Source organism: Sorghum bicolor, chromosome 2, assembly GCF_000003195.3.
Source record: "Sorghum bicolor cultivar BTx623 chromosome 2, Sorghum_bicolor_NCBIv3, whole genome shotgun sequence".
In the NCBI taxonomy this organism is placed as follows: domain Eukaryota; kingdom Viridiplantae; phylum Streptophyta; class Magnoliopsida; order Poales; family Poaceae; genus Sorghum; species Sorghum bicolor.
This window is the reverse complement of record NC_012871.2, coordinates 1,906,817-1,934,519: the sequence shown is the minus strand read 5'-3', so window position 1 is coordinate 1,934,519 and position 27,703 is coordinate 1,906,817. Positions and strand designations below refer to the sequence as shown.

The 27,703-nt window shown below is 42.1% G+C and overlaps 3 protein-coding genes and 1 non-coding gene across 5 annotated transcripts; 3 read left to right on the top strand and 1 right to left on the bottom strand.

The window, feature by feature from the left end:
- Nucleotides 8,037–9,089, top strand: LOC8059894. The gene has a single exon (XM_002461344.2). The coding sequence runs from the start codon at nucleotides 8,227–8,229 to the stop codon at nucleotides 8,764–8,766; it is 540 nt and encodes a 179-aa protein (XP_002461389.1). The 5' UTR covers nucleotides 8,037–8,226; the 3' UTR covers nucleotides 8,767–9,089.
- On the top strand, nucleotides 10,171–19,523 carry LOC8059893 (phospholipase A-2-activating protein). Its single transcript, XM_021454159.1, has 22 exons — nucleotides 10,171–10,326; nucleotides 11,081–11,415; nucleotides 11,729–11,832; nucleotides 12,273–12,341; nucleotides 12,679–12,739; nucleotides 12,955–13,094; nucleotides 13,407–13,596; nucleotides 13,893–13,954; nucleotides 14,579–14,667; nucleotides 15,051–15,123; nucleotides 15,198–15,257; nucleotides 15,477–15,623; nucleotides 15,716–15,754; nucleotides 15,899–15,936; nucleotides 16,607–16,693; nucleotides 17,449–17,614; nucleotides 17,755–17,832; nucleotides 18,026–18,162; nucleotides 18,283–18,359; nucleotides 18,472–18,541; nucleotides 18,620–18,685; nucleotides 18,809–19,523. The coding sequence occupies exons 1-22, from the start codon at nucleotides 10,279–10,281 to the stop codon at nucleotides 18,935–18,937; spliced, it is 2,265 nt and encodes a 754-aa protein (XP_021309834.1). The 5' UTR covers nucleotides 10,171–10,278; the 3' UTR covers nucleotides 18,938–19,523.
- TRNAE-UUC lies at nucleotides 20,731–20,804 on the bottom strand. Its single transcript has one exon. It is a non-coding gene; the product is annotated as a tRNA-Glu (tRNA).
- On the top strand, nucleotides 22,641–27,225 carry LOC8059892 (BTB/POZ domain-containing protein At3g50780). 2 transcript variants are annotated; one of them, XM_021454819.1, is made up of 3 exons: nucleotides 22,641–23,456; nucleotides 24,043–24,793; nucleotides 25,814–27,225. In XM_021454819.1, exons 2-3 carry the CDS (start codon nucleotides 24,152–24,154, stop codon nucleotides 26,801–26,803), a joined length of 1,632 nt encoding a protein of 543 aa, XP_021310494.1. In that variant the 5' UTR covers nucleotides 22,641–23,456; nucleotides 24,043–24,151; the 3' UTR covers nucleotides 26,804–27,225. The 2 variants fall into 2 exon arrangements, with proteins under 2 accessions (XP_021310494.1, XP_002461387.1); XM_002461342.2 differs by having other exon boundaries at nucleotides 22,642–23,372.

The following is a 27,703-nucleotide window of genomic DNA, read 5'->3' as shown; positions in this document are numbered from 1 at the left end:
TGGTGCTCGAAAACCTTGAAGAACTGCTCCAGGAGATCAGCCTTGATGAGACCCCAAACCAACGCTCCAGCTTCTTTGAGAGGATGATGGGCAGGGCACCGCCTCCTGTGTGGAGTCATCTACCGGACATCAACGCGCGGCTCCACACAGGGTCAACTTCTTGGGTGGGCAATGCTCGGTCTCGGTGTGAAATCTCTGTGGCCTATATCCCCGAAGCTTTCAAAACGCAGGCATTATTTTTGTGGGCCGAATTCCCAACCCATCAACTTGTGTATGTTCTGAGTTTCTTTTTGGGGTCTTCGGAACTGCAAATAAAGTCCACCTTGTTCATATTGATGGGTCGGAGTTTTGGCCCAACCAAACGAATCTCTCATCAGTTCTGTTCATTTCTCACCTTTTCCTTTTTTCCATCCATCTTCCTTACGGCGAAGTAGTACCTGTCTAATCTCACTTTGTCTACGAATAAATTAAAATGTACTCAATTCATTCCATCCTAAATTATAAGACGTTTGACTTTTCTGGCACTAAAGTTAACCACTGGTTTTATTTTAAATTTTATGCAAAATATCACTTCTTTTATCGTGGCTTGGTTTATTAAAAAGTTCTTCAAGCTTAAATTTAACTATGTTTGCACAAATTTTTTAAATCAAACGAGTCGTAAAATTTAGAGTAAAAAAATTCAAATATCTTATACTTTGATGAGAAGGGAGTAGAACCTACTATGAACTCTGGTAGGGATGGAGGGAGTATCTAGCGAAGTGGCTTAGACGTCCCTTTCGCTTGGTTTAGCTTTTTGTGAGCTTTATAGAAACAGTCAATGGTTAAAACTGTAATATAAGGATCGGATATATCGTGTGTGTAAACATCCTGTAGAGGTTAGAATAAAAAATTCATTTTCTGAAAAGAACAGGGTGCATCCAAGGAGGCAAGGAGACATGGAGGAGATGAGAATGAAAATTCATCCATGTATTTACCACTACCCAGGAGCTTGAATTAGGTCATTTATGATTAATTATGCTCCAGTGATAGGCGTGACAACCGTTGCTGTTCCTAAATGATGCTATTAGTATATTTAGGGCCTGTGCAGTAGGGATTCTATTCTAGCTTCATATAAAGCTGTTTTTCACTTTACACATATATCCTTTGAAAACAACTGCTGAGAAGCTGTTTTTGAGCTCCTCTCATAGGTCCACAGCACAAGAATTAAGATGAAACTAAGAAATACTAGCTCTCTGTTATCTTATCTAAGAAGTTGTTTTATCAAATATTCTTCGAATACAACTTTCGATTTATTGGTGAAGCTGCTTTATTGAACTAAAGAAAAAATTGTTTCACTAATAAAGCTAAGCTGTAACCTTATACGATTGGTGAGCATATTTGTGTGCGTGAGCGCCTGCTTGGTCGTTTCGTCGCATATAGCAATTTCACCAAACTCGTCAAAGGAACGTGCCAAAGCCGTGCTTTAGAAAATAACTCAAACTCGTCCAAGGAACATGCCAAAGCTGTGCTTTAGAAAATATATAACTCCTGGGTAAACATCTCCGGTCCCAATAGGCAATAGAGACGACGAAAAGTTTCTGTTCATGAAACGGAGTAGTAGTAGTAGTAGAATATTTTACTTTTAGCGCACTCTCTGGTCATAATCTGCATGCACGCTAGAACAGTCCTACTCATTTATGTTTATCAGCCAAATATACTAGCTATTTAATAGTGTTTTCCTTTAATAATAAATCAATAAATAGTATTTTCTATCAAGAATTTTCAACCAAGCTAACAGGGTGGGAGCCAAATTCAACCCTCATGTCATGTTTGTGTAAACAAACATTGGTAAAGATTGCATTGCCAAAGCTGCACGCATCAAATTTTGACCCAAATTAAGGGAAGGGTCAAATTGAACAGTACTAGTCTCGCTCTCTCTCTCTCTATATATCTATCTATCTTATCTATACATGTAGTTTTTATAATAAATTCTAAATGAATGAAATAATCCACTTACATATACGTGACGTGATGTGTCTATCTAAAATAATAAACGAATCCACTTATACGTGTAGTGTAGGCTGATGTTGCTGGTTGCTTCATCCTTAATTTAGCATATATATTTGGTTCCCCTTTGTAATTTTCTAATTTAATTTTTGTAGGAATAATCTGACTAATTTTATTAGTATTATTTTATTTTTTATATATTTTATTTGCATCATTAGATCTAGATCGAGTGGTTAGAGCATCCCCAACCGTTTTGCAAATAAGCTTTGCATTCATGTATTTGCAAAAAAGTCTTAAAAACACTTATCCAACGGTTTGGCATTTAGACTTTGCAATTTTGTTAACTTGGCAAAAAAAGAGGAAGGATTGGCATATATGCCAAATCTGTTCACACTTGGCATTGGGAAATTGGCGCGAAGTGATTAATGCCAAACCATTGGAGATTGCCTCTTTTCACCTTTGACATATTTTTTTGAGACTTGGCAAACTCCCTCATTTGCCAAACCAATTATGCAAAACGGTTGGGGATGCTCTTATAGGGATTCAGTGTTTGGCTGGGATTGACACTATATTTATTTGTTGGAATCGAGTGATTTTAGGAAATGTGACACTCGGGTGTGATATCTCCAGAAACGCTAGCTCGAGCGTTCAATAGACACTTTTAGCGCTTTCTCTGGTCATAATCTGCATGCAAGCTGCAAGAGGTAAAGTGGGGAGCCAAATTCACCCTTAAGGTAAAGATTCCATTGCCAAAGCTGCACGCATCGATTTTTGACCCAAGTTAAAGGGAGGATCAAATTTAAATGTACACCAGCCTCATGTTTTATACTAAATACTAAATTCAACCCTCATGTTTTATAATAAATACTAGATGAATAAAGAATCCACGGAGTACTACATGATGTGTGTATCTAAGATAATAAATTGAAGAGTACTAGCTAGTCTCTCTCACTCTATATATACCTTATCCATATTTATATAGTTTTATAATACATAGTAAATGAATCGATCACTTGCATATACGTGACGTGATGTGTCTATCTAATCTAATAAAAATAATAAACGAATCGACTTACGTGTAGTCTAGGCTGATGTTGCTTGCTTCACTACCGTGTTAGTTGGTCGCTGGCTAGAAATTTAGAAGGGGAATTGCCACCCAAAAAAGAAGAAGAAAAACAACATCAACATATTGTTGGTTAATATAATAAGGCCCTTCAACCAACCACGCGGCGTCAGGCATACGCAACCTCCTCATTTTAATTTGGTCTGAGATTCTGGGTGTTATTAATTTAATTTAATTTAAATTATCCCGTGTTGGTATTGTTGTCTATCGCGTCGCGCGTGTGCTCCTCCGTGTGCGCGCGAATATCATTTCATTCCCTAAAAATTAAAGTCAATTGTGAAAAATTGGACATTATGTGTGTACGTATATCCATTTGTTGCTCGATCACCGCCTTGTTCGTCATGGTTTATTATTAGGACACTCATAATGCAAGACTCTATAACAGAGTCCAAGACACTTAATTATATATTATTTATGGCATTTTACTGATGTGACAGTATATTTATTGAAGAAAGAGGTAGAAAAAATAAGACTCAAGTCTTATTTAGACTCCAAGTCCATATTATTCGAGATAATAAATAACTTTAGACTCTATGATAGAGTCTGTATTGTGAGTGCCCTTATCCAAACAGTGTACATCTAGCAGAAAGTGACTCGTCTGAGAGTCGTCTGACCGATCGACTCTCACCGGCGGCGCCCGGCGAGTAGTCGCAGTTAATTACGTTGCTGGCAGGTCGATAGCAGCTCCTCATGGTTACCGAAAAATCAACAGCGGTTAGTTTAATCAACCTGCACGTTGTGCATGCATGCTTTTTCTCTCCTACTACTTGTCGTCAACCGGCGTACGTCATCATTCATCAGGGCATGCCATGTGTTTTTGACTCTTTGTGCATGGTAATGGGTATTATCATCAGTCAGTAGTCTCTAACCCGTCGAAATCCAAATCCACGGGCATGCACGTCCTGGTCAAGATGGCATCAGTAATGGATGACCCTCTGGTAGGCTGCTACCTAGACGATGATGGCTATGCATGCATGAGATCGGCCGGAATGGTCGACGACGGCGACTAAGGCCTTGTTTACATCTGCAAAAAGTTTGAATTTTGACACTAAATCAATTTTGTTTTTATTTGACAAAAAATATTTAATTATAGAGTAACTAGGCTTAAAGATTTGTCTCGCGATCTACAGACAAACTGTGTAATTAGTTTTTGTTTTCATCTATATTTAATACTCCATGTATGTGCCGTAAGACTCGATGTGACAGGAAATCTTGAAAAAGTTTTTTTGGTTTTTGGGTGAACTAAACAAAGCCTAATTAATCTCTCGCCACGCATGCACATGCACATGATCATGGTCTCGCCCATCGACCACTCTGCTGTCTGCATCAGTCCACACATCCACGCGGCATCGTCATCGATCGTCCAGTACGTGTGTTCATACATTACATTGATGTCTGCAGTACCAATCACTACACGGGACTTTCTAGGAGTATGTATATATGATTCTCCAGATCCAGAGGATGTTCCCGGGGGTTTTTTTTTTCTATCTTCCATAAAAGAAGCCTGCTTTCCACGCAATTGGCCGTCCTAGCAGCAAGGGCGCTTGGGATCCTATCTCAGCTTCACGAAACTGTTTTTTAAGCTTCTATATCAAACATGCTATCTAAAAATAACCGCTTCTTAGAAAGCTCATTTCACAGTACATGAATCGAGACGAAGCTGTAAATGCTAAATTCTCCCGAACCTTTCTCTATTGTATCTTTATTAGAACTGTTTTATCAAACATTTTTTTGAAACAACTTTAGCTTGATGAAGCTGCTTTATAGAACCAAAGCGGAAGAAAAAAACTTATTGTGTACTTCACTAATAAAGCGAGTTATACTGTGAACAAAATTCCACGCACTTTGGATCCAACATTGTCACACGGGGCGTAGTTACGTGGCACCGACTTGTACAGTCGGCACTGCTGTCATCAGGCTGAAGTCGCAGTCGCAAGTCTCGCATCCCCCAGCTGCGTGTCGCGGGCCGGAGAGCAGCCATGCATCGTCAGGTGCGGGTGCCGTGCCGATACAAGTTTAAATAAGGTCAATAATGGAAGCAAAAATTTTGTGTGCCCAGGATCTTCTGAAATTTTCATGACTAAGAGCATCTCCAACAGGCTCGGTATCCCACTCGCCATCTGTAAAATTGAGAAAAACTGGCTCCAAGAGCCTCGTCATCTGGCTCTCCAAAATAAAGAGAAGCCTATACCGCTTTTGTCGCTCTCCAGAACAAGCGAGCAAGTTGCGCTCGCCATCCGCCCGCCCCAGTGTTTCCCGAGCGCCGCGCGCTGCTCTTCTGCGGAGCTGGCACACTGCAATGGTCCACCGTACCCGTGATCTTGTTGCCAGCCCCACGCCGCCGCGCTCCATTGCGCAGACTGCTGCGCTTGACGATGCTCGTCGTCGCTTGAAGCAGGATCGTAGCATTACGCTCGCCATCTTCGGATATATATATATAGTGACGCATCTCTTCACACTCACTGATGGTGGACTCAGCACCGTTGCCCACTGGGCTCGTCATCATCGGACAACGCGCGTACACCATGACACAGCACCGCAGTCCATCGCCTGGCATGCTCCATGCTACTTCCGTTTGGTATGTGAATCCAGCGGTATGCAACAAAAGCAATATAGACGGTACATTCAAAAAAATAAAGAGCCGATTTAGACAAGCTGCTGTGGAACACTTCTATTTTGATAGTCTAAATTATTTTGGAGAGTCAGAATGTATATCTAAATTTACCTATTCTCTTGGAGATGCTCTAAGAGACTAGCCAAATCATTTTCTAAAGGTATATCTGGCTATTATAGAAGAAAAACGTCTCCAACAGACTCTGTAAATAACTCTTTAAATTTAGTAGTTCTTCATTCCACCATATTTGCTCTCTACTTTTGGATAGCCTACCTCAATAGCCATCATTTTGCAGAGTCTGTTGGAGTACTCTAATATTTTTTGCCAAATCTATTTTAGAGAGTAGTTAAATCGGTAAATTTGGCTAGTATTTTTGGCTAATCTCTTGGAGATGCTCTAACTATAGGGAAAGATAAGCAAAAAAAAAAGTATATATATGGTAGTTTGATTGTTGTTGTCAGGCACTGCTTCTACTTCATTCTGTTGTGAGAATAATATATAGGGGGTCTAGTTTCATCCTAGTCAATCTATCTAAAATGATCTAACCACACATCTATACAGCAAAAAATGAGTGTGTGTTTTAGAAATACATTTCTATATTTAATGAAAAATCTTATTTTGTATTATAAATCTAGATCTAGATATGTTTTAATCCAAATATATCTTATCTTATTTATATAGGATAACTGATTTGTCACTATATTTTTTACAGATGGAACAGCTAGCCATATCCACATTCCCTAACACCTAGAATAATCTCCCCGATCGTGGGCCTTACAACCGGGCACAACAACCCACAACAATCTGATTGTCTGATTAAAAAAGACCTACTGATTGATTCGGTGCAATATTATAACTGTATTCATTTTTTTTAAAGTAGCCAGAGAAAGCATTTCTACTCCGTACTATATATCAAGGGTCCATAGTCATCACAAAGGCCGGCCGGCCGCCTGAATAGCTTGTGTGCTGGAAGACGCGCGCGTTCGGTGGCTACCTACTGGTACTGGCCAGCTACACGCCTGAATTAGACGATCGATCATGAAAGAGGGGCGATGTGAAGTCGTGATGACCGTCAGCTTGTTCGTTTGCTAGCTATTTAGGCCTTGTTTAGTTCATCCCTAATAATACTAAAAAAAATTTCAAGATTTTTCGTCACATCGAATCTTACGATATATACATGAAGCATTAAATACAGATAAAAATTATTATACAGTTTGTCTTTAAATCGCGAGACATATCTTTTGACCCTAATTAGTCTATGATTAGATAATATTTAACACAAACAAATGAAAATATTATAATAACAAAATCTAAAAAATTTTTCACATCTAACAAGGCCTAGTAGTATTTTTCTCTTTAAAAAAAATAAAAAAACATACGTGAGCGGCCCATGCATGTCGACGGACATGCAAAGATGGTTCGAGTTGTACTAGCCAGAGCTAGCTGCCGAAAGCGTGCGCCAAAAATACACTGGCTAGATACCTCAAAAAAAAAAAAATCCGACATGCCCAGACTTTTACGACAGATGGTGGTGAATCAGAATCAGGCACTCCGGCCGCGGCCGGCCCCGCTCTTTTTTTTCTCTCTCTCTCTCTCTCCAGACCTGGTCATCAGACCAGCCACCAGCTATATGGATCCTTTTGTTATAATATAGAAATATAAATCATTGTTATTAGAATCGATGTATATCAGCAACAATGGTATCAAATGCTGATACCGATAGATGATCCGTATAAATAATCTAAAAAAATCAAAAAAGAAATAGGACGTGCGTAACTACGTCAGCCACAGCCTACGTACAGGTGGAAGGAACGAAGCGGATAAGACCAAACGGACATGACCAGCAGGAAAAAGGTTTGCATGCCGCACTTGGACGTCCGCCAAGCCATGCATCGATCCCATCGTCATTTGGCTCGCGAACACGGGCGACGGACGGCGCGCGGTTAAATGCAGTCAAGAAATGGTCAGCAATAGTGCGCTAGCTACAGCTTTATTATGACCTGTTTACATCCCGATGGATAGTTAGTTGTCTGCAGCTTTAATTTTAGGGCCTCTCTCCTCCGGCTATAGTCTGTTTTGGGACATACGTAGAAAGCTAAATGGATTAGCATGCTATTTAAAACCTTGGTAACGATTTTATCGCACTCCTTCTCCGCGCATTTTTTCCTTTTACCATGGAATTTTTTTTTTGACAAGTATGGAAATTTTCTTTGACCCAAGACAAAAAGAAAAAAAAAGTTGAAATAAAACAGAGACCGCGCCCGTGGTAATTACTACTAATCCTCGTGGACGGCTACTACTACCTTTCTCCTCCCCCCACCTGCGCTCTCACGTGTATATAAAAGAGTACCTCCTCCCCGCAGATCGCCCGTCTATACTCTCTGCTAACCAATCGCCTTGCCGTGGTTTCCTCTCCGTCAGCAACCTGCTGCCTGTACGTCGCGCCGCCGGCCGGTGGAAAATTAAACTAACTGAAGCCCCGCACCTACCAGCAGCCAGCAGGATGAGACGAGGGGCGGCGGCGGCGACCACCAGCGGCGGGACGACGAAGCTGGCGCACCACGTGAGCTGGCTATGGCGTGGCCCCAGGCGCGCGCTGTGCGCGGCGCGGGACCTGTACGTGCGCAGCCTGACGGGCTGCGCGGGCCACCTCCCGGCGGACGCCGCCTTCGGCTACCCGACGTTCGCCGGCGCCGCTGCGGCGCCGTCCTTCGGCGTCCACAGCGGCTTCGGCTCGGCCTCCTCGTCGCGCCGCTCCTCCAGCGCCGACGCCGCCGACGAGGACCTGCGGGAGCTCATCCGCGCCGCGTCGCAGCGCCGCGCGGCCGAGCTGGAGCGGCAGCGCCACCCGGCCGCCGTGCCGCGCAGCCACAGCGTCGCCGGCGGTGCCGCCATGGCGCGGATCGACGAGGACGGGCCGTGTGACTTCGCCTCCGCCGCCGCTGCCGTCGTGTTGTTCCCCAGGAGCCGGAGCTGTGCACCGGCGGGGTCTGGACGTGTCGCTGGACGTAGGGGCGGCAGGGTCGCCGCTCTCGCCGCCTGATAGATGCGTCCTGTAAATTTTCATGCAATTGTGTTCTGGCGGTCATATCATGTTCTATCTGTTTCCTCCTCCCCAGTCATTGCTGTTCTTGATTTTTGTTCTCATATAAGTATATGAGAACATGCATGGTACAGAAAGAAGTTTTTTTTTTTCTTTCAATCTGGTTGGCTTTAAGATAAACATAGCAGCATTCTTTTGCAAAGTGCAGGATTCTCTAGAGCATGGCACACCACTTGTATGCATGTACTTTTCAGGTGGCCGTATTTTCTGGTTTTTTTCGGCCGTCCAACATGGTTAGCGACATGACTTTTGTCGTTGGTTTTTTTCGGTCGTCCAACATGGTTAACGACATGGAAGGCCGCCGGCGCGCACGGCGGCGGTAGTGGCCGCTCGCCGCCGTCGCAGCAAGGCGCTTGGCGTCCTCGGAAAGCCAATGGCCTTGGGCCTGGGGAATGTCGCTCTCGGTTGCAAATTACAAAGTAGTTTAGATATTTCTAAGTATGATATAAGTTTTATTATGTATTTAGATAGATATATGTGCATTTAAAAATAGATATATTTATTTAGGAAAAAAAATCATTTGCAATTTCAAGGAATACACAGCGACTGTAAACTTGGATATAGTGAAACTCTGAAAACAATTCATCAAAGCCTTTCATGTGCAATAGTCCACTCAGTGGCGAAGCTGAAGTAAACTAGAGATGGATGCGCTTACCTTGTAGATATGTAAACTTAATCGACAACTATGGTAAAATTTGATTATATTCACTAGTACATTCAAAAATTTTGTGGGTGGCACTGGCACCCATAACGACGTGACTAGCTTCACCACTGGTCCAGTATGAACAACGGTTACGATGCAGTAGTATACAATGTTTTCCTAAACGCTAAACGGTAAGTAGTCGGTCATCTACCGTTCAGTCATTATTCGGACTAAACAGTTCATTAAATAGGTTAAACGGTTAATTAAATAGGCTATAGATGACTAAATGGAAATGGTGTACCACTGTGTAGAGTAGTCTAAACGGTGATTTAGGCAAACAGTGGTCGCAGGCTGGCAGTTGCAGTTGCAGCACGGCATCGGCATTGCACCAAAACGGAAGAAAAGTAGTGTGGCACGTGCCGGACCGGCTCATTTTCGCGTTTCGCCGTTCATAGCTGACTTTTTTTTTTGGTTGGGGATCATAGCTGACTTTGGTGCACCAAAGCTTTTTATCAAGCTCTCCCTTATTAATAGCCCAACTCGCTTCGGGATCCCCATGATCTGGGCCTCGGTATTTAGCCCACTCACCCACCACACCATCTTCTGATGGGCCAAACCGCCCGTGCTCGCTTTCCACGGCCCAGATTGTATAAAAAGAGGAGAAAGACCCGGCCCACAAAAGTGAAGGAAACAGAGCTGCTCCGCACGTGCCCAACTCCCAACTCCTCGTCGTCTACTCGTCTCCCTGCACCAACACCAATCCCCTCGCTCTCGCCCGCTCCGCCGCGCCCCGTACCGACGGCGGCGACATGGCCGAGTACCGCCTCGGACTGCAGCTGCACGGCCACGCCGACGACGTAAGCCGCCGCTCCCCTCTCCCCCTTCCCTTCCCTTCCCTTCCCTTCCCCGGTACACTCTCGCCACCGACTGCCCCCCGTCTCCGTTTGCTTCCGCTCCAAGCTTGCGGCGATACCCTCGGACTCGATCCGCCCGGCGCCCCGATCGTCGGCCCAGACCTTGGCTCTGTTCGGGGTTCGGTTTCCGCACGCGGCGGGACCGCTGGGGCTTTTGATCTGTTATTATTTCGTGGCGGATTCGTCCAGTGATTCGATCTAGCTTCGCTGCCGCTTCCTGCCTTCCTTTGTTTTTGCCTCGGTCCGCTTGGTGCGTTCCCGGTAGCTGTGGGGTGCATTTGAGGGATGTAATTTACCTCCCGATGCTTAGTGCGAGTTCAATTTGTGGCAGTGGGTTTAGTGCAGGGGTTTGTCGGTGGGCGATCACTGTAGTTTGGTCTGTTTTTTGTTAGGTCATTACAAGTAGATTGGTGATTCAATGAATGCCGGTTAAATTAGTTTCACTGTTTATGTGCAATTGCGCTTAGTAGTATATGTAATCAGAACAGAGAACATAGACTTCCATTGTTCTGCTCCCAGTCCAATTTCACCATGTTCTTGTCGTTGTACTGATTTAGGGTCCATCCTCGAATCCACATTAGATTATTCAACAGTTTATAGTTCGATCATTTCTTTGCAAGTCAAAACTACCTTTTATCATTCTATATTATGTAGACACTTGTTTCATGGATGACTTGTAATGTTCATTCGTCTTCAGGTTCGTGGCATCTGTGTGTGTGGCGATGCTGGAATCGCAACATCGTCGAGGGACCGGACCGTGAAATTCTGGACCCGGAACCCAGAAAAGGAGAGTGAATATGTTCTCTCCAAGACACTTGCAGGACATTCGAGTTTTGTCGGCCCATTGGCTTGGATCCCTCCTTCGGACCGCTTTCCTGAAGGTGGAATCGTCTCTGGTGGAATGGATACATTTGTTTTCCTCTGGGATCTGCAAAAAGGAGAAGTTGTTGAGACAATGAAGGGGCACAATTCGCAAGTCACTGGACTTGCTGTGGACACTAACGGTGACATCATCTCTTCATCCATGGATTGGTAAACTCTCTTAGACAAAGTGAAATCCTAAATTTCTAATGCTACCTGTCCTCGTGGCATCTTTCCTTGGCTTTCTTGCTTCATCCTCTGGTTATGTTCTATTAATCTAAAAAGTGCTATGCTTGAAGCTGTGTATAACATATACAGAATATAGAAAAGCAGTATTCTGTGTTGCTTCATCCAAACACTTTTACTGATTATTACTTTGTGCTTGAAGCGTTTCTTCTAATGGGGGGCATGTTGTAATAGATATTCAGCTTCCCTACTATAGTGTCACCGTTCTACTTCACTGACATACACATTGTGCATGCAGTACTGTAAGACGGTGGAGAAATGGCAGTGCTATAGAGGTGTGGGAAGCGCACAAGGTTGCAGTGCAAACTGTTCTAAAGCTGCCCACAGGGGAACTCTTTACTGGTAAAGCCTATGATATATTTTTTTTCACATTAATCATTTTACTGGTTCCAGTGCATGTATTCTGTATTAATGCACTGCTCTCCTGTAACTTGTTCATGTGATTTATCATTTCTTTTGTTATCTGGCATTTTGGCAACTGATACTAGCACTACATTGTTGTAAACAGTTAAATACTGTAATTTTGGGACCAAAATCATGCTATATTGGAAGTGGAATTGCTTAGTTTGTGTACTTGCGGTGGCTTTTAAAAAAGCACACCCTTTTTTTAAGAAAAATTCTGGATGCGCTATGTAAGAACTCTGTTTTAGAATCTGTTTATTCGAGTTATTGGCTCATATAGACTCCATAACATGGTACTTTCCTTGGATGATTTTTCTCATAAATTTATGAACAAAATTTTCTCGTGAAAATTAACAATTTACTTATTCGCCCTTTTTCAGGTTCAAGTGATTCCACTATTAAGCTTTGGAAAGGAAGGACTTGCCTACAGACATTCTCAGGACATGCAGGTTTACTTCTGCTCCTTTTTGCTGCAGAAACACTGTTTGACAAGGTCACATGAAACGATATCTCACATGTTGGTGTATTGAGCTTGCATTGTCCTTTATTTTTGTCTATCATGTGACTTTCAGTAAGGCATATGGAAATTCTGGTTGGATACTTCCACCGATGCACAAGTTTTGTTATTCTTAGCCTGAAATATTTAACATCATTTGCCGATCTAATAATTCGGATATCTTTTTATTATGGAGCATGCAGTATTTTTTTTTGTATAATGTGTTATTGTGTTGTTTCTTCAGTGTGGTTATACAAACCTGACCTAATTTTATTTTATTCCACATGCAGATACTGTTAGATGTTTAGCCTCAATGCCAGGTCTAGGAATTCTTTCTGCCTCACACGACAGGTAAATGAAAAGAGCACTACATACCCATATAAACTCCTTGTTCACTTATGCTCACCTTTTGCACCAGAATGTTTCTTTGGGTTTGCTGAAAATGTTTTTGACCCAATCCTCAGTCCTTTGCCCCTTGTCTTTCAGTTTTATGCAACATCAACGCAGTTGCTCTGTTTCTTCACTGCTTGTTATTTGTTCACACATGATATTTTTTCTTGTCACAGCACTATCAAGTTATGGGCGTTGACAGGTCAGCCTCTGCTGGACATGATTGGTCATTCTTCCCTTGTATATTCTGTGGATGCACATTCTTCAGGTCTTATTGCTAGTGGCAGTGAGGATCGCTCTTTGAAGATATGGAAAGGTGATATATTTTGTATTCTAACTAAATGCATAGGCATTTCTCTGAGCAACTCGTGTAATCTGACTAAGTTAGTGTGTGACCCATTCTACAAACTGTCTTGTCTAAAGAAATGTAAAGTTGTGGGCTTGTGGCTAACTGAATGTTTAGACACTTCCCCTCTCTCTGCTCTGTCCAGCATTCTGAAACTTATATACTCACGTCCTGAACTAGTGCTGTAGAGAAGGACAATTTTATTAGTAAAAACCAAACATGTGTAGTACAGAAAGTCTTGATGTGCTTCTGTTATCTGATTTTTCGAGTAAAATGATGCAGATGGTGTCTGCATTCAAAGCATTGAACACCCAGGATGTATATGGGATGCTAAATTCTTGGGAAATGGGGATATTGTAACTGCTTGTTCTGATGGCACTACGAGGATATGGACAGCAGATTCTAGCAGGTTCTGCAGTGATGAGGAACTTGCAGCTTATACAGATCTTATTTCTCAATACACACTCAGCAGGTATGCATCTCCTGTTTCTTAAGTTACCTCCTTATCTTTTGCAAGGTTTTGTCATTTTGTAGTTTTGTACAGATTAGAGCATTTGCTTATTTTGATACCAGTTAACCATGGTCTATGTACATTTACTCATGATACAATCGCTATGCTATTTCTGAAAATGGGATCACTAGGATTATTCAGTCATCTCTTTATATGGATAGTGGCTGTGGTCTGTGTCTACTGCTGCTATTTTCTGAAAATTGGAGCCTTGGAAAATTCACACATGATATGCTTATTTCTTGCTTTTACTTTTACAGAAAGACTGTTGGTGGGCTTAAGTTGATGGATCTACCAGGAGTGGAGGCACTGCAAGTTCCAGGTTATATATCACATTTTTTATTCTTATAGTATTGTTGACATGTATGTATAAATAAGAGACAACAAACAACACACAATTCCATGACTCAACTTAGAACAAACTTAGCAGCTTACAGAAACAATTTATTAAGACATAAGTTTTTATTCAAAATGTATATTGGGCCTCCATGGCTGGAACCCAAAACCCTAAACTGAACCTGATAAGTTTTGGGTCCCCGAACCTAAAATTCGTGGGCGAGAAATCACCCCTGCACCCGCAGCTGCTGCGCCCGAAATCCGCGGGGCCCCGACCCAGAATCGCTCCACTGCCATCCCTATACGTGACATCCACTGCTAAATATCTAGACTGGTTCACTGTTCATCAAATGGGCCCAATCTACATTTTTTTTTCCCGAAATATAACATGAAAATTCTATAATTTACTTCAAAATGTATCTTTTGTAAATATTCAGAGCCTTTTTTTAGAATGTAAGAATAGGGAGTAGTAGTGTGAAAGCTAATATCAATGAAAGCTTGAATGATGTGGTGTTTAAGCTGAAGTAGTAGCTCAAATTCTGTCAGTTTAGTGTGTGTTTCAATATTATATATTTCCTTAGTAAATTTACCTAATGTTTTGTTCGAGCAGGGAACTCTGATGGACAAACACTAATTGTTAGAGAAGGGGACAATGGTGTAGCATATTCTTGGAATTCAGCAGAGTTAAAATGGGACAAAGTAAGCCCCTTTCTGCTTTAGACCTTTTCAGTTTCACCGTTATGTTTACCAAGTCTATGTCCTGATCACATAAGATAATCTGCAGACTTAAGGATTAGTGCAATATCTTGCTGGTTTTACATTTATTATATTACTTGATTTTGATAGAGTTGTTTAGCTAGCAGTCCTCTAGTTGTCTGATGATCATCACTACGGCATAAATCAATCTCTAGCTGCAACGGTTTAAGTTTTTGACTTAATTATTTGGGGCTATTTTATCGCCTCAAGATGTAGTTATGCACTCTGGGAGCCATCTGTCCTTGACATGCTACTGCCTTTCTTTGTTGTATAACCTTTAATTTCGAGTTAAGCTAATCCCATTTATTGCCCAACCAAATTGCTAGATTGGTGAAGTAGTGGATGGGCCTGGTGATGCTGCTCAAGGCCAGGTTCATGATGGTGTTCGGTATGATTTTGGTAAGTTGAGTTTCATTATATGTGTTTTGCGCTAACCTTTTTTGTTTTCTTATGTTCTTCTAAAATTTCTGCAGTTTTTAATGTTGATATTGGAGATGGAGAACCCATACGAAAACTACCGTATAACCGTTCAGGTATATCACATTTCTATTTCTATTTTCTGTGATTTTCTCTGCTATTGATTCTAGAGTAAACCAATTTGTATTATGATTCATATGCTTTTGGTTTTATATGGTACATTTAAGTGTCCATACATCATGAATCTTTTTGCCTTTCATGTGCATGGACGTGAGAGCTTTTATTCTCAAGGTTATCTTATGCACCTGTTACATTCGTTTTCGTTTTCATTGTAGATGATGCATACACAGTCGCTGACAAGTGGCTCCTGAAAGAAAATCTGCCGTTGACATATCGCCAACAGGTTGTTGAATTTATACTGCAGAATTCTGGCCAGAACAACTTTGTTCCAGATCCATCTTTTCGGGATCCCTATACTGGGGGTAAGCATGTTGTTTTTTTTTTTCTTTTGGCTTACTGTTACATATTTTCCTGTTGGTTGTTGCTGCTGACAACCAAGTTTATTCTGTATCAGCCAACGCATATGTACCTGGGCAACCATCGTCATCGAATGGTACGTTTCACTATCCATGCCTAAATTTTGGAATTCGAGCTGGTTCTTTCTGCCAGTTTTCTTTGTGTATTAATTTGCAATCCTTTACTGTTTTTTTTTGGGGGTATATCCTGAATCTTGATGTAATACATACTTATTTTGTAGGTAATGCTCCAAAACCAATTTTCAAGCACATACCAAAGGTACTACTGATCTTCATTCTTTCTTCTTAATATAATGTTGCTCAGCTCTCCTGCGTTTTTGAGGAAAAAAAACTACCGATCTTCATGATTGTTACATATATTTGAAATAACACTGATACTTGGACTTGAGACTCAGTTTAATTTCACTTGATTTTGGAAACTGAGTGGTATTGGTTAAGGTTACATGCAAGTGTAAGAGTTTAGTGGCAATGTTGCGGTATATACTAATTGCCCCCTTTGCATCCCTTGATAGTGGTGGATACTTATTTCCTCCCTTGCCTTTGTTGTTGTTAATAAAGTGTCCACACACTTCAAAAGTAAATGACATGTTTTGCAGTACAAGTATTTCAATTGAACATTTTTTTAGTTACAGGAAGGTATTCTGATAGATCCATAGAACTTTTAACAATATTGATTATGTTAGTATAATATATGTATACAAGAACTAATGGTCAAAATTTTTTGCCAAGTCAAACAAAGCCTTGCACAAAACAATAAAGGCAGTATAGGTCAAAATTCTGATCTAATCATCTGCCTGATGCCCTGATCTTTTGTTGGCAGTAGCTGATAACTAATGCAATTTTTTTTAAAACCAGAAGCAAGTTGCCATTAAATAATACTTGATTTGTCTTACAACCTTTTTCGTTTTTACAACTTATTTGATTTGCAGAGTGGAATGCTATTATTTGAGACAGCTCAGTTTGATGGAATCCTAAAGAAAGTTACAGAGTTTAATGCAAGACTTTCATCTGACTCGGTAATCTGAAAGCTTATTTCCTGGCGCTTTTTGTTTCTTCCAAAAATTAACATATCAATATCTCTTCCCAGAACCTAGAAAATGTAGTTTTGTTACATAATTCCATGTGCTTTTAGATCTTTTTTGATGCGTTAGGTCTTATGTTAATGAGTTTTCAGCAGTGGGGGTATGAGTAACCTTTGTTCCTTGCACACCAACTGACTTGTCTTTAGGGCTGCAAACATGACCTGCCCTGAAAATATAATGTGTAGAAGTATGTTGAAAGGGAGAGACATGATCTTCATTGGAGATGTGGAGGTGATGGGGATGGCACATGAGTAAATAACTCGAATGAGGGGAAAATTTTGTTATAAGTCCCAAACATGCTTTAAGTAGGGTTAAGCTGATTAACATATAATGCTAGTGTGAAGCATGAATAGCATATATCTATTAACCTGGAGTGACCTTAGCAATTACTTACTGACTTGTTCCTTGTGCTTTTGGAGTAACCTTAGCAATTACTTATGGAGTGCTAAAGTAAGCTTGTGTGTTACACACTAGTTACAATAATTCATCTAAGATCTAGCTTACAACATTTAAATTTGGCTGCTGTGGTTGGACTTCTGTGGGCCTCGACCAATGCTAACTTATAGTCTAGTAGGCGATATCTCACATAGTCACATGGGTTGTTTAGAATAAAAATAATCTATTCCAAAAGAAAAGAAGTTCATCAGAGATACCTCCACATGGTTTAATTTTAACTTATCTGTATTCAGGAACAGAAACAATTATCTCTGTTGGAGACGGAGATGTCAAGATTACCTGCCATAGTGAAAGTGTTGAAAGAGACATCATTTTATCACATAAGTAAACTTGCAGATGCTGATATGGCATTGTTGGTAAAGATATTGAAGTCTTGGCCTCCACAAATGATGTTTCCAGGTATATATCCTCTTTGGATCACAAGAATAGTAAGCATGATAGTGATTGGTTTGATATGTTCTTGCTTTTAAATATTTATAAGCTTCATTTTTTTTGCGAAGGTTTTCAGTCGATCTGAAAGGTGTATTTTGACCTTGCAGTTATTGATTTTCTGAGAATGTTCGTGTTGCATCCTGATGGAGCTGCTTTACTTCTCAAGACCATCGAAACTGGAAATGGTAGGATTTTGGATAGCACTCTTTTTGCTAATCCCAGTCCCAGCCTTTCACATCTGAATTATCTGCATCTATTCAAGCATAGATTGTTTATTTGTCTACACTATGTATCTTAATCACTAGAATTGTCTCTTACTGAAAATCAAACAATATCTATTGGTACTGAACAAAGCTTTTGTTCTTCATGTTGTGTCAGATATACTTTTGGAAACCTTTCGTAAAGCTGTTGCGCCGCCTGTACAGCCAGCAAATTTGCTTACAGTTCTTAAAGCTGTGACAAACTTGTTTGACAACTCATGCTTGCACCAGTGGTTGAGGATCCACTGTGCTGAGGTCAGTTCTCAAGTTAAATAATTCATTTTCTCTAGAGTTCTTTGTCTGCTGTGCATTAAAATATCAGCATGCCTTTTAGTCTTGTTTTTCTGGACTAACAATTTTATTGTCTAATTTCAGATCATTGATTCCTTGTCTAACTGCAAATCTTCTTTTAGCAAGAATGCACACTTGGCATATGCCACGCTTCTACTGAAGTGAGTCTCAAATTGAATTCTACCTATTTATGCATTGCATTTTTGCTTCCACAGCGTTAGAAAATGAAAAGAGCGTTCGAGATTGCTGAAGTTCCTTACATTTTCTGTGCAGCTATGCTGTTCTTTCAATTGAATCAAAGGAAGAACAAAGTCAGGCGCAAATTCTTTCCGCCGCCCTTGAAGTGAGTTTTCCAGCCTACTGTAGCCAGCCATTGCAATTTCCAGAGAAATCCCATCTCTTACATTTCTTGAACTTACAGATCGCTGAAGATGACACTCAAGATTTTGACTCAAAATACCGGGCACTTGTTGCAATCGGTTCTCTTGTATCCTTTTTCAACATTCGATTTACTACAGCGTTCATGTGCTGCAAATTTTCTTCCTTTGTGTTATTTCTTATAATTTTTGCATGCTCTGGCATGTGTTGCTCTTAACCTAATTTACTCTAGATGCTCAAGGGCCTCGTGAAGTCCCTTGCTCTCGACCTTGATGTTAAGAGCGTCGCGAGCAGCGCAAAGTCTTCTATGGACACGAAGGTTGCAGAAGTTGGAGGTGATATCGAATCACTAACAAGATGAGAAGAGGTTTTGCATGCAGCTGGGCCATTTGGGACATTGCTCCTTCACTTGGGGTGCCAATGTGCATGACTTAAAACCGTGGGGCTGGGGTTTGCGCGGCAGGCCAATTCAGACGCCCTCCTGGACCTACCACGTTTCTCCTTCCAAAAAAACACATTGGGTTTTGATTATTATTTCACCTTGTAACCATCATGGAAGTGTGGATTTTGGGTGGTAGTGCTTAGATTATGTACATTGAATAGCTGGGCTAGTTGGCCTCGACAGAAGCCTTGAGCGACTGTGTACGTGGACGGTGACAGCCCAATAGGCATCCTCTATACTTTAATAGTTGCATTCATCTCACAAAGTTCATATCCTCATCACGGCTCCTTGAAAAATGATGAAGAGCCTGTTTTATCTGGGCTCTATTGGTCTAGTGCTGTGGATCTGCTGTGTGTCTTGTCCTTGTGTTCTTTGAGCTCTTGGGACTCTAATTGCTAGGAGTGCAGTGTACGCTCGAGCTTTTTTGTTGGTACACGGTGTTGTAGCGCGACTGCTACAGTAACTGCTTGGAGTGTTAATGGTCATGGCCATCTTTTGGAAAAAATCATAAGGCTCCTGTTTTTGTATATTTGCCTGTTTTACCAATCATTTTAGAAAAAGTACGCAAGGGGCTTATGTTGAGTCTATGTCTATATTCTGTCGTTTCCCTTAACTAAATATCATTGGTGTCTTCAATCAAGAGTATTGTCAAGTAGAGTAGCAGTTTTCAGACTTTTCGGTCATGCGGTTTGTAAATACAAACAAGTTTTGTGTCACGGCATTTTCAAGTTAGGAACTCAAGGGGCTCGGACTCGGAGCCTCAAGTCTTCTTTGGAAATATACGAAGAAGCCATCATAAAACTGATTCAGGCTTTGTGATGTTGATTGTTTGCATCACTTTGTTCACAAAATGATGTTGACAACTGACAAGCAGCACTGGCCAAGTCCTTTAAAGGTGCTTGGTGTGACTACGACTCGAATTCCCCAAGATGTTGTAGTAGCTGACATGTGCAAAAAATACAGCGTTGAATTCCCCAAGGATCTCTGCTAATAGTCCATGTTGGTCTCGAGAGTTGGCAAATTGCAGCTCGAGACTCCGATAGCTAGATTTAATGAAGTTTTAATTGGAACACTGAAATTTGATCACGTTCCACTCAATATGCTGAAACACTGCTTCAGCAACATTTTTCTTGTCGAGTTGACACTGACTGAAGCGCATTGTGTCATTTATGTTTTGTTCAATTGCAAAAAAAAAAAAAAAAAAGAGTGGTAGGGTAGTGTGAAACAGAAATGAACAATCAAGTTGGGTTCTCGCGGAGTCGCAGAGTTACTATTATAAAGTGCTCTTTCTGACGCACAGTTTAATAAGCGATGCCTATTTCATCAGTCTAGTCACTGTTTGGCTAATGCTCGACTCACCTGAACTGAATGGGACTGAATTTAACAGCAGACAGATAGTCGGTATTCAACAGGGCTTTTTAGACCCTGAAGGCAGTTGCTCTCGCGGAGAGATGCAAATCAGATACCGTTCTGCACTCTGCAGAAGCAGTTCAATTGTTAAAATTGTTACCACAAATATTTCGATCATCATCTGCTTTACTGTCAGGCACACAAGGTACAGGAGACCTTTTAAACATGTCACCTGAAGGGCAAGAAACGACGCACACAGAGCAAAAAAAAAATGAAAAGGAAAACAATAAAAAAGCAGCAGGCAGAGTAAAAAGAAAAAGGAAAAACACAAAAAAAAAAGGAAAGTAAAAACAAAAAATTTATTCCATTGCCGGGATTTGAACCCGGGTCGCCTGGGTGAAAGCCAGGTATCCTAACCGGACTAGACGACAATGGATTAGATGAATGGGGAACCCCTTTTTTGTTTATTACTATTATCAACACTGTTGTTGGGTCGTTCCTATCAGCATGTGCTCCAGCATCTCTCAGTCTCATGAGCACACCAGCAGCAGTGACGGTCCTCTCAGTCAAATAATCAAAGAAAAGGTGGGCGTGGCATCGTCACCATCTGTCCATCCATTTCAACGACCAACTTTCCATTCAAAAAGAGAGAGAATTCATGCAAGATGGGAGAATAAAATGCATCAACTTTTTTTTGTGCGTCCTTCGGCCCGGCCGAGACTGAAAAAGTGCTCCATCCGTCCAAACTTCCGTAGAGGAAGGCACCCTATGACTGTGATATGACCATATTATACTCCCTCTTTCCACAAAGGTAGGGGTAGAAACCATTGGAGGAAGAAGGCTTCGTCACTTTCAGTTGCACATTTCTTGAAATTACAAACGAATATGACATGGACCTTGTTTAGATCACCCCAAACCAACACATCCACTAAATCCGCTACTAATATGTTGCTGATAAGTGGTTAATACTTACTCTCTCCATACTAAAAAAATAAACTCTTTTTAGACAATGACACAGTCTCTAAAGTATAACTTTGATTTTTTACCTAAGACTTGTCTAAAATGACTTTATTTTTGCATCTATCGCGTGGTCGTTGTGACGTGGCCAAAAACCAGACACCACCTCGAAACGGAGCGGTGGCACGGAAAGATGGCAAACGAGTCCCTACAAGTGCACGCTTTTTCTCAACCTTCGCTTTGCTTCGAATCTGAAGAAAATTTGGACCATCTGGTGCCCGTTTTCAGTCTCCGGTTTCCTAGGCCTTGTTTAGTTCACCCTGAAAACCAAAAAGTTTTCAAGATTTCCCGTCACATCGAATCTTGTGACACATGCATGAAACATTAAATATAGACGAAAACAAAAACTAATTACACAGTTTAGCTGTAAATCACGAGACGAATCTTTTGATCCTAGTTAGTCTATGATTAGATAATATTTGTCACAAACAAACGAAAGTGCTATAGTACCGAAAACTTTTCACTTTTCGGAACTAAACAAGGCCCTAGTGTTTGGTAGCGGACACTTGCGACGGGAATCTGATGGATGGATCTCAAACTCTGCATCTTCTCCAAAACCCAATTTTCCCTGTATACTATACGTTGATGGCGATCGAAGGTAAAAAATTAAAGATGTGATTTAGTTATATCGAAGAAGCACTAGAAAGATAAAATAAATTTTTCATGGCTATAAACTAAATAACCGAGCCACATGTCATCTAATGAAACTCTTTTATTTAATGACCCTGCCAAGTCGGTAATTTTACTTATGTGACACCCTATTTAATATGTATGACACTTTCATGAAATATGCATTGAGGCTGGCCTTAGAATCGTCACGAAATACTCTTAGTTATCTTTTGAGAAAAAAAAATACTGTATAGGCCTTGTTTAGTTCCCAAAAAATTTTGCAAAATTTTTCAGATTCCCCGTCACATCGAATCTTTAGACGCATGCATGGAGTATTAAATATAGATGAAAATAAAAACTAATTGCACAGTTTGGTCGAAATCGACGAGACGAATCTTTTGAGCCTAGTTAGTCTATGATTGGATAATTTTTGTCAAATACAAACGAAAGTGCTACAGTGTCGATTTTGTAAAATTTTTTGGAACTAAACAAGCCCTAAACGTAGCGTTACGGATGAAATCTGTAGCTTACGGGCAGCAGTCAAAGCAATGGCAGCGCCCCCAGATTCGAGAAACCAGAAACCAAAAACCCAGGCTGCCACGCTGCACACATACCACGGGAAAACATGACCCTGACGTGTGGGCCCCGCCACCGCATCGTCAGGGTCCTCGGCCTCGGGTGGAGAAAGCTGCAGTAAAAATCTTTCTCCATGCGAGCGACTCGGCCTCGAGGAGGAGTGACTGACACTGGAGTGGTCGAGTTGTGTGATGAATCGCAGTGGAAACCGTGAGAGTGTGACCGAGATGCTCTGAGCCCAATCAAGGGAGCAAAGACGCCGGAAGCGACACGCCCCAGTACTCTGCTGCTGCTTGCTTCTACAGTCCCCTGCCTGCCAGCCCCCTGCTGCTGCTACGATGGCGATGCAACACGGCCACCAGTAGCCGCTGCCGCAGCACGCAACGGGAAACGGGGGTGTGCAAGTGGAAACAAGCTCTAATCGCTCTTTGGGTCTGTGTGCGAGTGCGAAGAGGAAGGGGGAGGGAGGGTAGAAGGAAAAAAAGGAAGCTCAAAAAAAGATGAGATCTTGAGGGAGGAGGAGCAAGGCGGGAGGCGGCATGATGGCGGCCGCGGTGTGCTAGCGGGCTAAAGCGGGGGCACCACTGATTGCTGATGGGGAAAAGGAGATGCAGGAGGTAGTGGTGATGCGTTCATGCCCGCCGCGCCTAGCTTCACTGCTTACCTGCCCTTAGGCGCCTCCTCTGCTCGCTAGCTAGTCTGCTGCTCTGCTTTCTCTTCACCGCTCCTCCTCGCTCGCTTGCCCCCGCCAGCCTGCTCTCCAAGGAGGGAGGAGGGACGAAGAAGTGCTGCGGCTGTGATTGTGAGTGAAGCCTCCTCCCCTCTGCCTCTCTTCTTTTCCTTATTGATTGATTGGTGAGCCGAGCCGGAATGTGATGCGACAGAGGTAATTCTTGGCCAACTTCGTCCGAACCAAAAAAAAAAAAAAAGAGAAAAGAATGCTTCTTGGCCGCCTCTTCTATTTGCCTTTAACTATGTGCTAGTTATGTGATGTTCGAATTTGCTACTTGTCTACTGATACTGGTGAGCGGAGCCGGAATTTTTTACTTTACAGTCTTAATTTGGAGAGGGGGGGTGGGGAATGTGGGATTGTAATTTAGAGTAGCTTTTGGGTCATAGAAACGGCCAATTTGATGGAATATATTAGACATTTGTTTCCATTCAATATTGAGGTTCAGTATGTTGTTGGTTCCTGTTCTTGTGGTTCTACTAGTTGTTTTATACTGTTTTAAGTGCTCCCGCTTCGAATTTGCTAACTCGGTACAGTTTGGATAGGGATCCGAACTACTCTTGTTTGGTCAAAGGTTCCAGGCTCCAATTATTGAGCGCTAGGAAATCTGGAGAACCTGAATGTTGCGATGCTTTCTTGTTTCTTAATTAGCATTCTGGATGGATATACACACTACATGTAAATTCCTATTCAGTCCGTTTGCCTGAAATCCGAACTAAACACTGCGACTCTTGTGCTTCAGGTGTGCACATTAGCACCGTTCACAAATCATAAATAAACCTCTGAAGACCAAATAAACGTTTCAGTTAGCCAGCTCTGAAGGAAGATACAGGCTTGTTCATAAGATAGTCATGGCAGAGTTCAAGATTGGTAGGCTGGATGGCCAGCCACCAAGGATTAGAAATGTGCCCATTGCCGTCACCCCAGAAGGATTCTGGTGCTGTCCATCACAGGCCGCGCTTCAGAAGACAGCAAAGAGCCCAAACCAGCAGGGCAGGACTAGAGGGGGAGCATCCCCTGCGCCATCGAAGGCGTCCTCGGTTCAGAGGGCGCCAACCATTTCTTCAGAGAAGAGAGCACAGTCCACTCCTACTAGGTCTAGAACCAATTCAGATGAGCAGGTATGCCCTCCTGCAGATGCTGTTGCTGCCCCTGATCCACCAAAGGTAGTACCTGTACCAGCACCTGAGAAACGACCAAAGCAGCATAAGATCTCGGTCGGATTTGGGCAGCTTGGCACGAGTGATCTGAAGGTTGTGCTGCATGGCAAGGAAGGGGTCGCTGTGAAGATGATTGTTCACAAGAACATCCTTGCTGAAAATAGTACCTTTTTTGCCGATAGAATCTCGAGGCAGTCTCCGGTGGCATGCATTGAGGTGCCAGATTGTGAGGATGTGGAGATTTATGTCGAGACTGTTGGGTTGATGTACTGCAAGGATGTCAAGCAGAGGCTTATCAAGCAAAATGTTCCACGGGTTCTGCGAATCTTGAAGGTTGCTCCTACCACAGTTTCCTCATTTGCCAATTTTTCATTTGATTTTTTCTTCTGTCTTCATTTGCTATATAAATTTGTCCGTATGCATATTCTAATATATATTATTCAGAAATGTTGAACAGTTGAAGCATGCATGGACAGTAGTGGTTCAAAACAATGACAAAGTTTAAACTGATATAACTCCTCATCTAAGACCTAACTAGGGATGTTTAAACTGTAGCTTAATGTAGCGGCAGATTATATATAAAAAAGTATTGGCATTTTTATAAGAACGAACTATCATTGCTTAAAAAAATGTTACGGCTAGTCAATGCTGCTTTGGTAAATTGGACACTACTCTGATGGTTTGGTTTGCCACTTGGTCATATCGTTATACAGCATGTTATTTTTAACCCTAGGTAAATTGAGCATTTTATTGATATTATTTAGGTGCATCAGCTAAAAGTGGTCTATTCCACAAAATTGTGCTTGTTTAAAAATTTCAAACTTTAGGGCCTCTTTGTGATTTCAATCCACAAATTTTAATGCCCTTTATGCTAACTGAAACTTCACTAATTCACACTGTGTTTCGTGGAACTATAATCTTGCAAAATTAAGATTCTGATTAGATCTAGCTGAATATGTTACTATGTCTTTTCTAATGCAGTTTCTATGTCTATTTCTTGCTATCACATTTTAGGACCACTGCTCATATTTATTCATATTCTTATGAGTTATGATACACTCACCTGCAATAGAATGTGACAAACAATGCATAGTTGAAACTCTGTCAATGTATAGTTGGTCAGTCACAATTTAGGTAGGCTGATCTGAATTTAGGTACGGTTCCATGCCTTTTGTATATTGAGTTAATAGCTGTGAAACAAGTTCTCTGAATCAAATGTAGAGCATGATTGTCTGAAAATGGCTGTTTAAGATTTCCTTTTTTGCAAATTATTTATGAACGATCAACTGGATTTTGTAAAGCAAATTTGACTTCTTAACTTACATATCATTTTTACATTTTGTTTGTCTGTAGGTCGCAGAATCACTAGGCTTCCGTGCATGCATCATGTCATGCTTAGATTACCTGGAAGCTGTTCCTTGGGTCGGTGACGAGGAAGAAAATGTCGTGTCGTCCATACGGCAGCTGCACGACGAGGATCACAGAGCTAACCCCTTGCTAAGGAGAGTGACATCTGACGTCCTAACAAATCCTCCGAACGACACTCTTGCACATATCATTGACCTGGTGCTGAAGAGCAGTGAGGACAGAGGCCGCCGCGAGATGAAATCTCTGGTCCTGAAGCTTTTCAAGGAGAACAGCAATGTCTGCTCCCATGGTTCTTCAGCAGCAGATTCCTCCTGCATCATGACCTTGTACAGCTGTTTCCAGAACTGCCTGGATTCCCTGCTGGCACTGTCTCGCCAAGCTTCCAATCCTGAAGAGCTCGCGGGCGAAGAATCTTCAGGCAGCAGCAAAGAACAGACGTTCAGAAAGATTGCTCTGGAGGCCGATAACCTGCTCTGGCTAGCCGAGATCCTATCAGACCGGAACGCAGCCGACGAACTGACGGTGATCTGGGCCAGCCAGGCGGAGCTGGCGGAGCTGCACCCCAAGATACCCGTGATGCACCGCCACCTGGTGAGCTGCGTGACGGCGAGGCTGCTGGTGGCGATCGGGAAAGGCGAGGCGCTGCCGTCCAAGGAGACGCGGCGGCGGCTGCTCGACGTGTGGCTGCAGCCGCTGATGGACGACTACCGGTGGCTGCAGCACGGGTGCCGGTGGTTCGACCGCGCCGTGGTGGAGGACGGCATCGGGCAGGCCATCCTGACGCTGCCCCTGGAGGACCAGCAGGCCGTGCTGCTCGCATGGCTGGGTCGGTTCCTCAAGGCCGGAGATGGGTGCCCCAACCTGCAGAGGGCGTTCGAGGTCTGGTGGAGGCGCACCTTCGTCAGGCCGTATGCCGAGCAGCAGCAGCAGCAGCTCGGGGGCGGGAGCTCGTCGTCGCGGTCGGGGCGGCACTGATCGTCCTGCAATTGCTTAGAATAACAGTCCATGGTGCTGGTTGCGGTTTTGCAACTCACAGTGTTGGAACAAGTCAGCAATGATGGTTTTCTTGCAAGTTTCAGTGGTAGGAGACTTGGCTTCAATTAGAAGATGCTGGAGAAGGGAGAGTAGAGTGTAGGTTTACTAGTGGCGATTTGTAACTGACGTTAGTTTTAATGTTGGTTGTGTGCTTCTGTTGTAATGCTTTGGGATATGAAAACCTGTCTGATTTCTTGGTACAGAAATCAATCTCCTGTAGGTTTACTAGTGGCAATTTGTAAGTGAGGTTAATTTTGTTGTTGGTTGTGCTTGTGCTTATGTTATTGTAATGCTTTGGGATGTGAAAACCTGTCTGATTTCTTGGTACAGAGAAATCAACCTCCTGTGAATTTAGATTTTTACAGCTGAGTTGTAGAAACTCCTAACAGATGTAACTTGTGCGCCAACACCACTCACAAGTTAAGGTTTTGGCCGAGGTAGTACATCTCCTATGTATATGGCCTTGTTTAGTTCCCAAAAATTTTGCAAAATTTTTCAGATTCTCCGTCACATCGAATCTTTAGACATATGCATGAAGTATTAAATATAGATGAAAATTAAAACTAATTGCACAGTTTGGTCGAAATTGACGAGATGAATCTTTTGAGCCTAGTTAGTCTATAATTGAATAATATTTGTCAAATACAAACGAAAGCGCTACAATTCCTATTTTACAAAAAAATTTGGAAGTAAACAAGGCCTGAATGTCTTATCTTCAGAATGTTGATGAACAGGCTTGAACTGAAATGTGTGAGTGGCTCATGGCCATAGACGATCTGCCCACCTTTGCAAACAGAAGCACGGTCAGGTGCATGCAGCGGCAAAGTTTGCACACTGTTG

Coding starts and splice junctions, on each gene's coding strand:
- LOC8059894 (XM_002461344.2), top strand. CDS start 8,227: ATGAGACGAGGGGCGGCGGCGGCGACCACCAGCGGCGGGACGACGAAG.
- LOC8059893 (XM_021454159.1), top strand. CDS start 10,279: ATGGCCGAGTACCGCCTCGGACTGCAGCTGCACGGCCACGCCGACGAC. Junction 11,833..12,272: donor CACAGGGGAACTCTTTACTG/GTAAAGCCTATG, acceptor GCCCTTTTTCAG/GTTCAAGTGATTCCACTATT. Junction 15,624..15,715: donor TCGGGATCCCTATACTGGGG/GTAAGCATGTTG, acceptor ATTCTGTATCAG/CCAACGCATATGTACCTGGG.
- LOC8059892 (XM_021454819.1), top strand. CDS start 24,152: ATGGCAGAGTTCAAGATTGGTAGGCTGGATGGCCAGCCACCAAGGATT. Junction 24,794..25,813: donor GGGTTCTGCGAATCTTGAAG/GTTGCTCCTACC, acceptor GTTTGTCTGTAG/GTCGCAGAATCACTAGGCTT.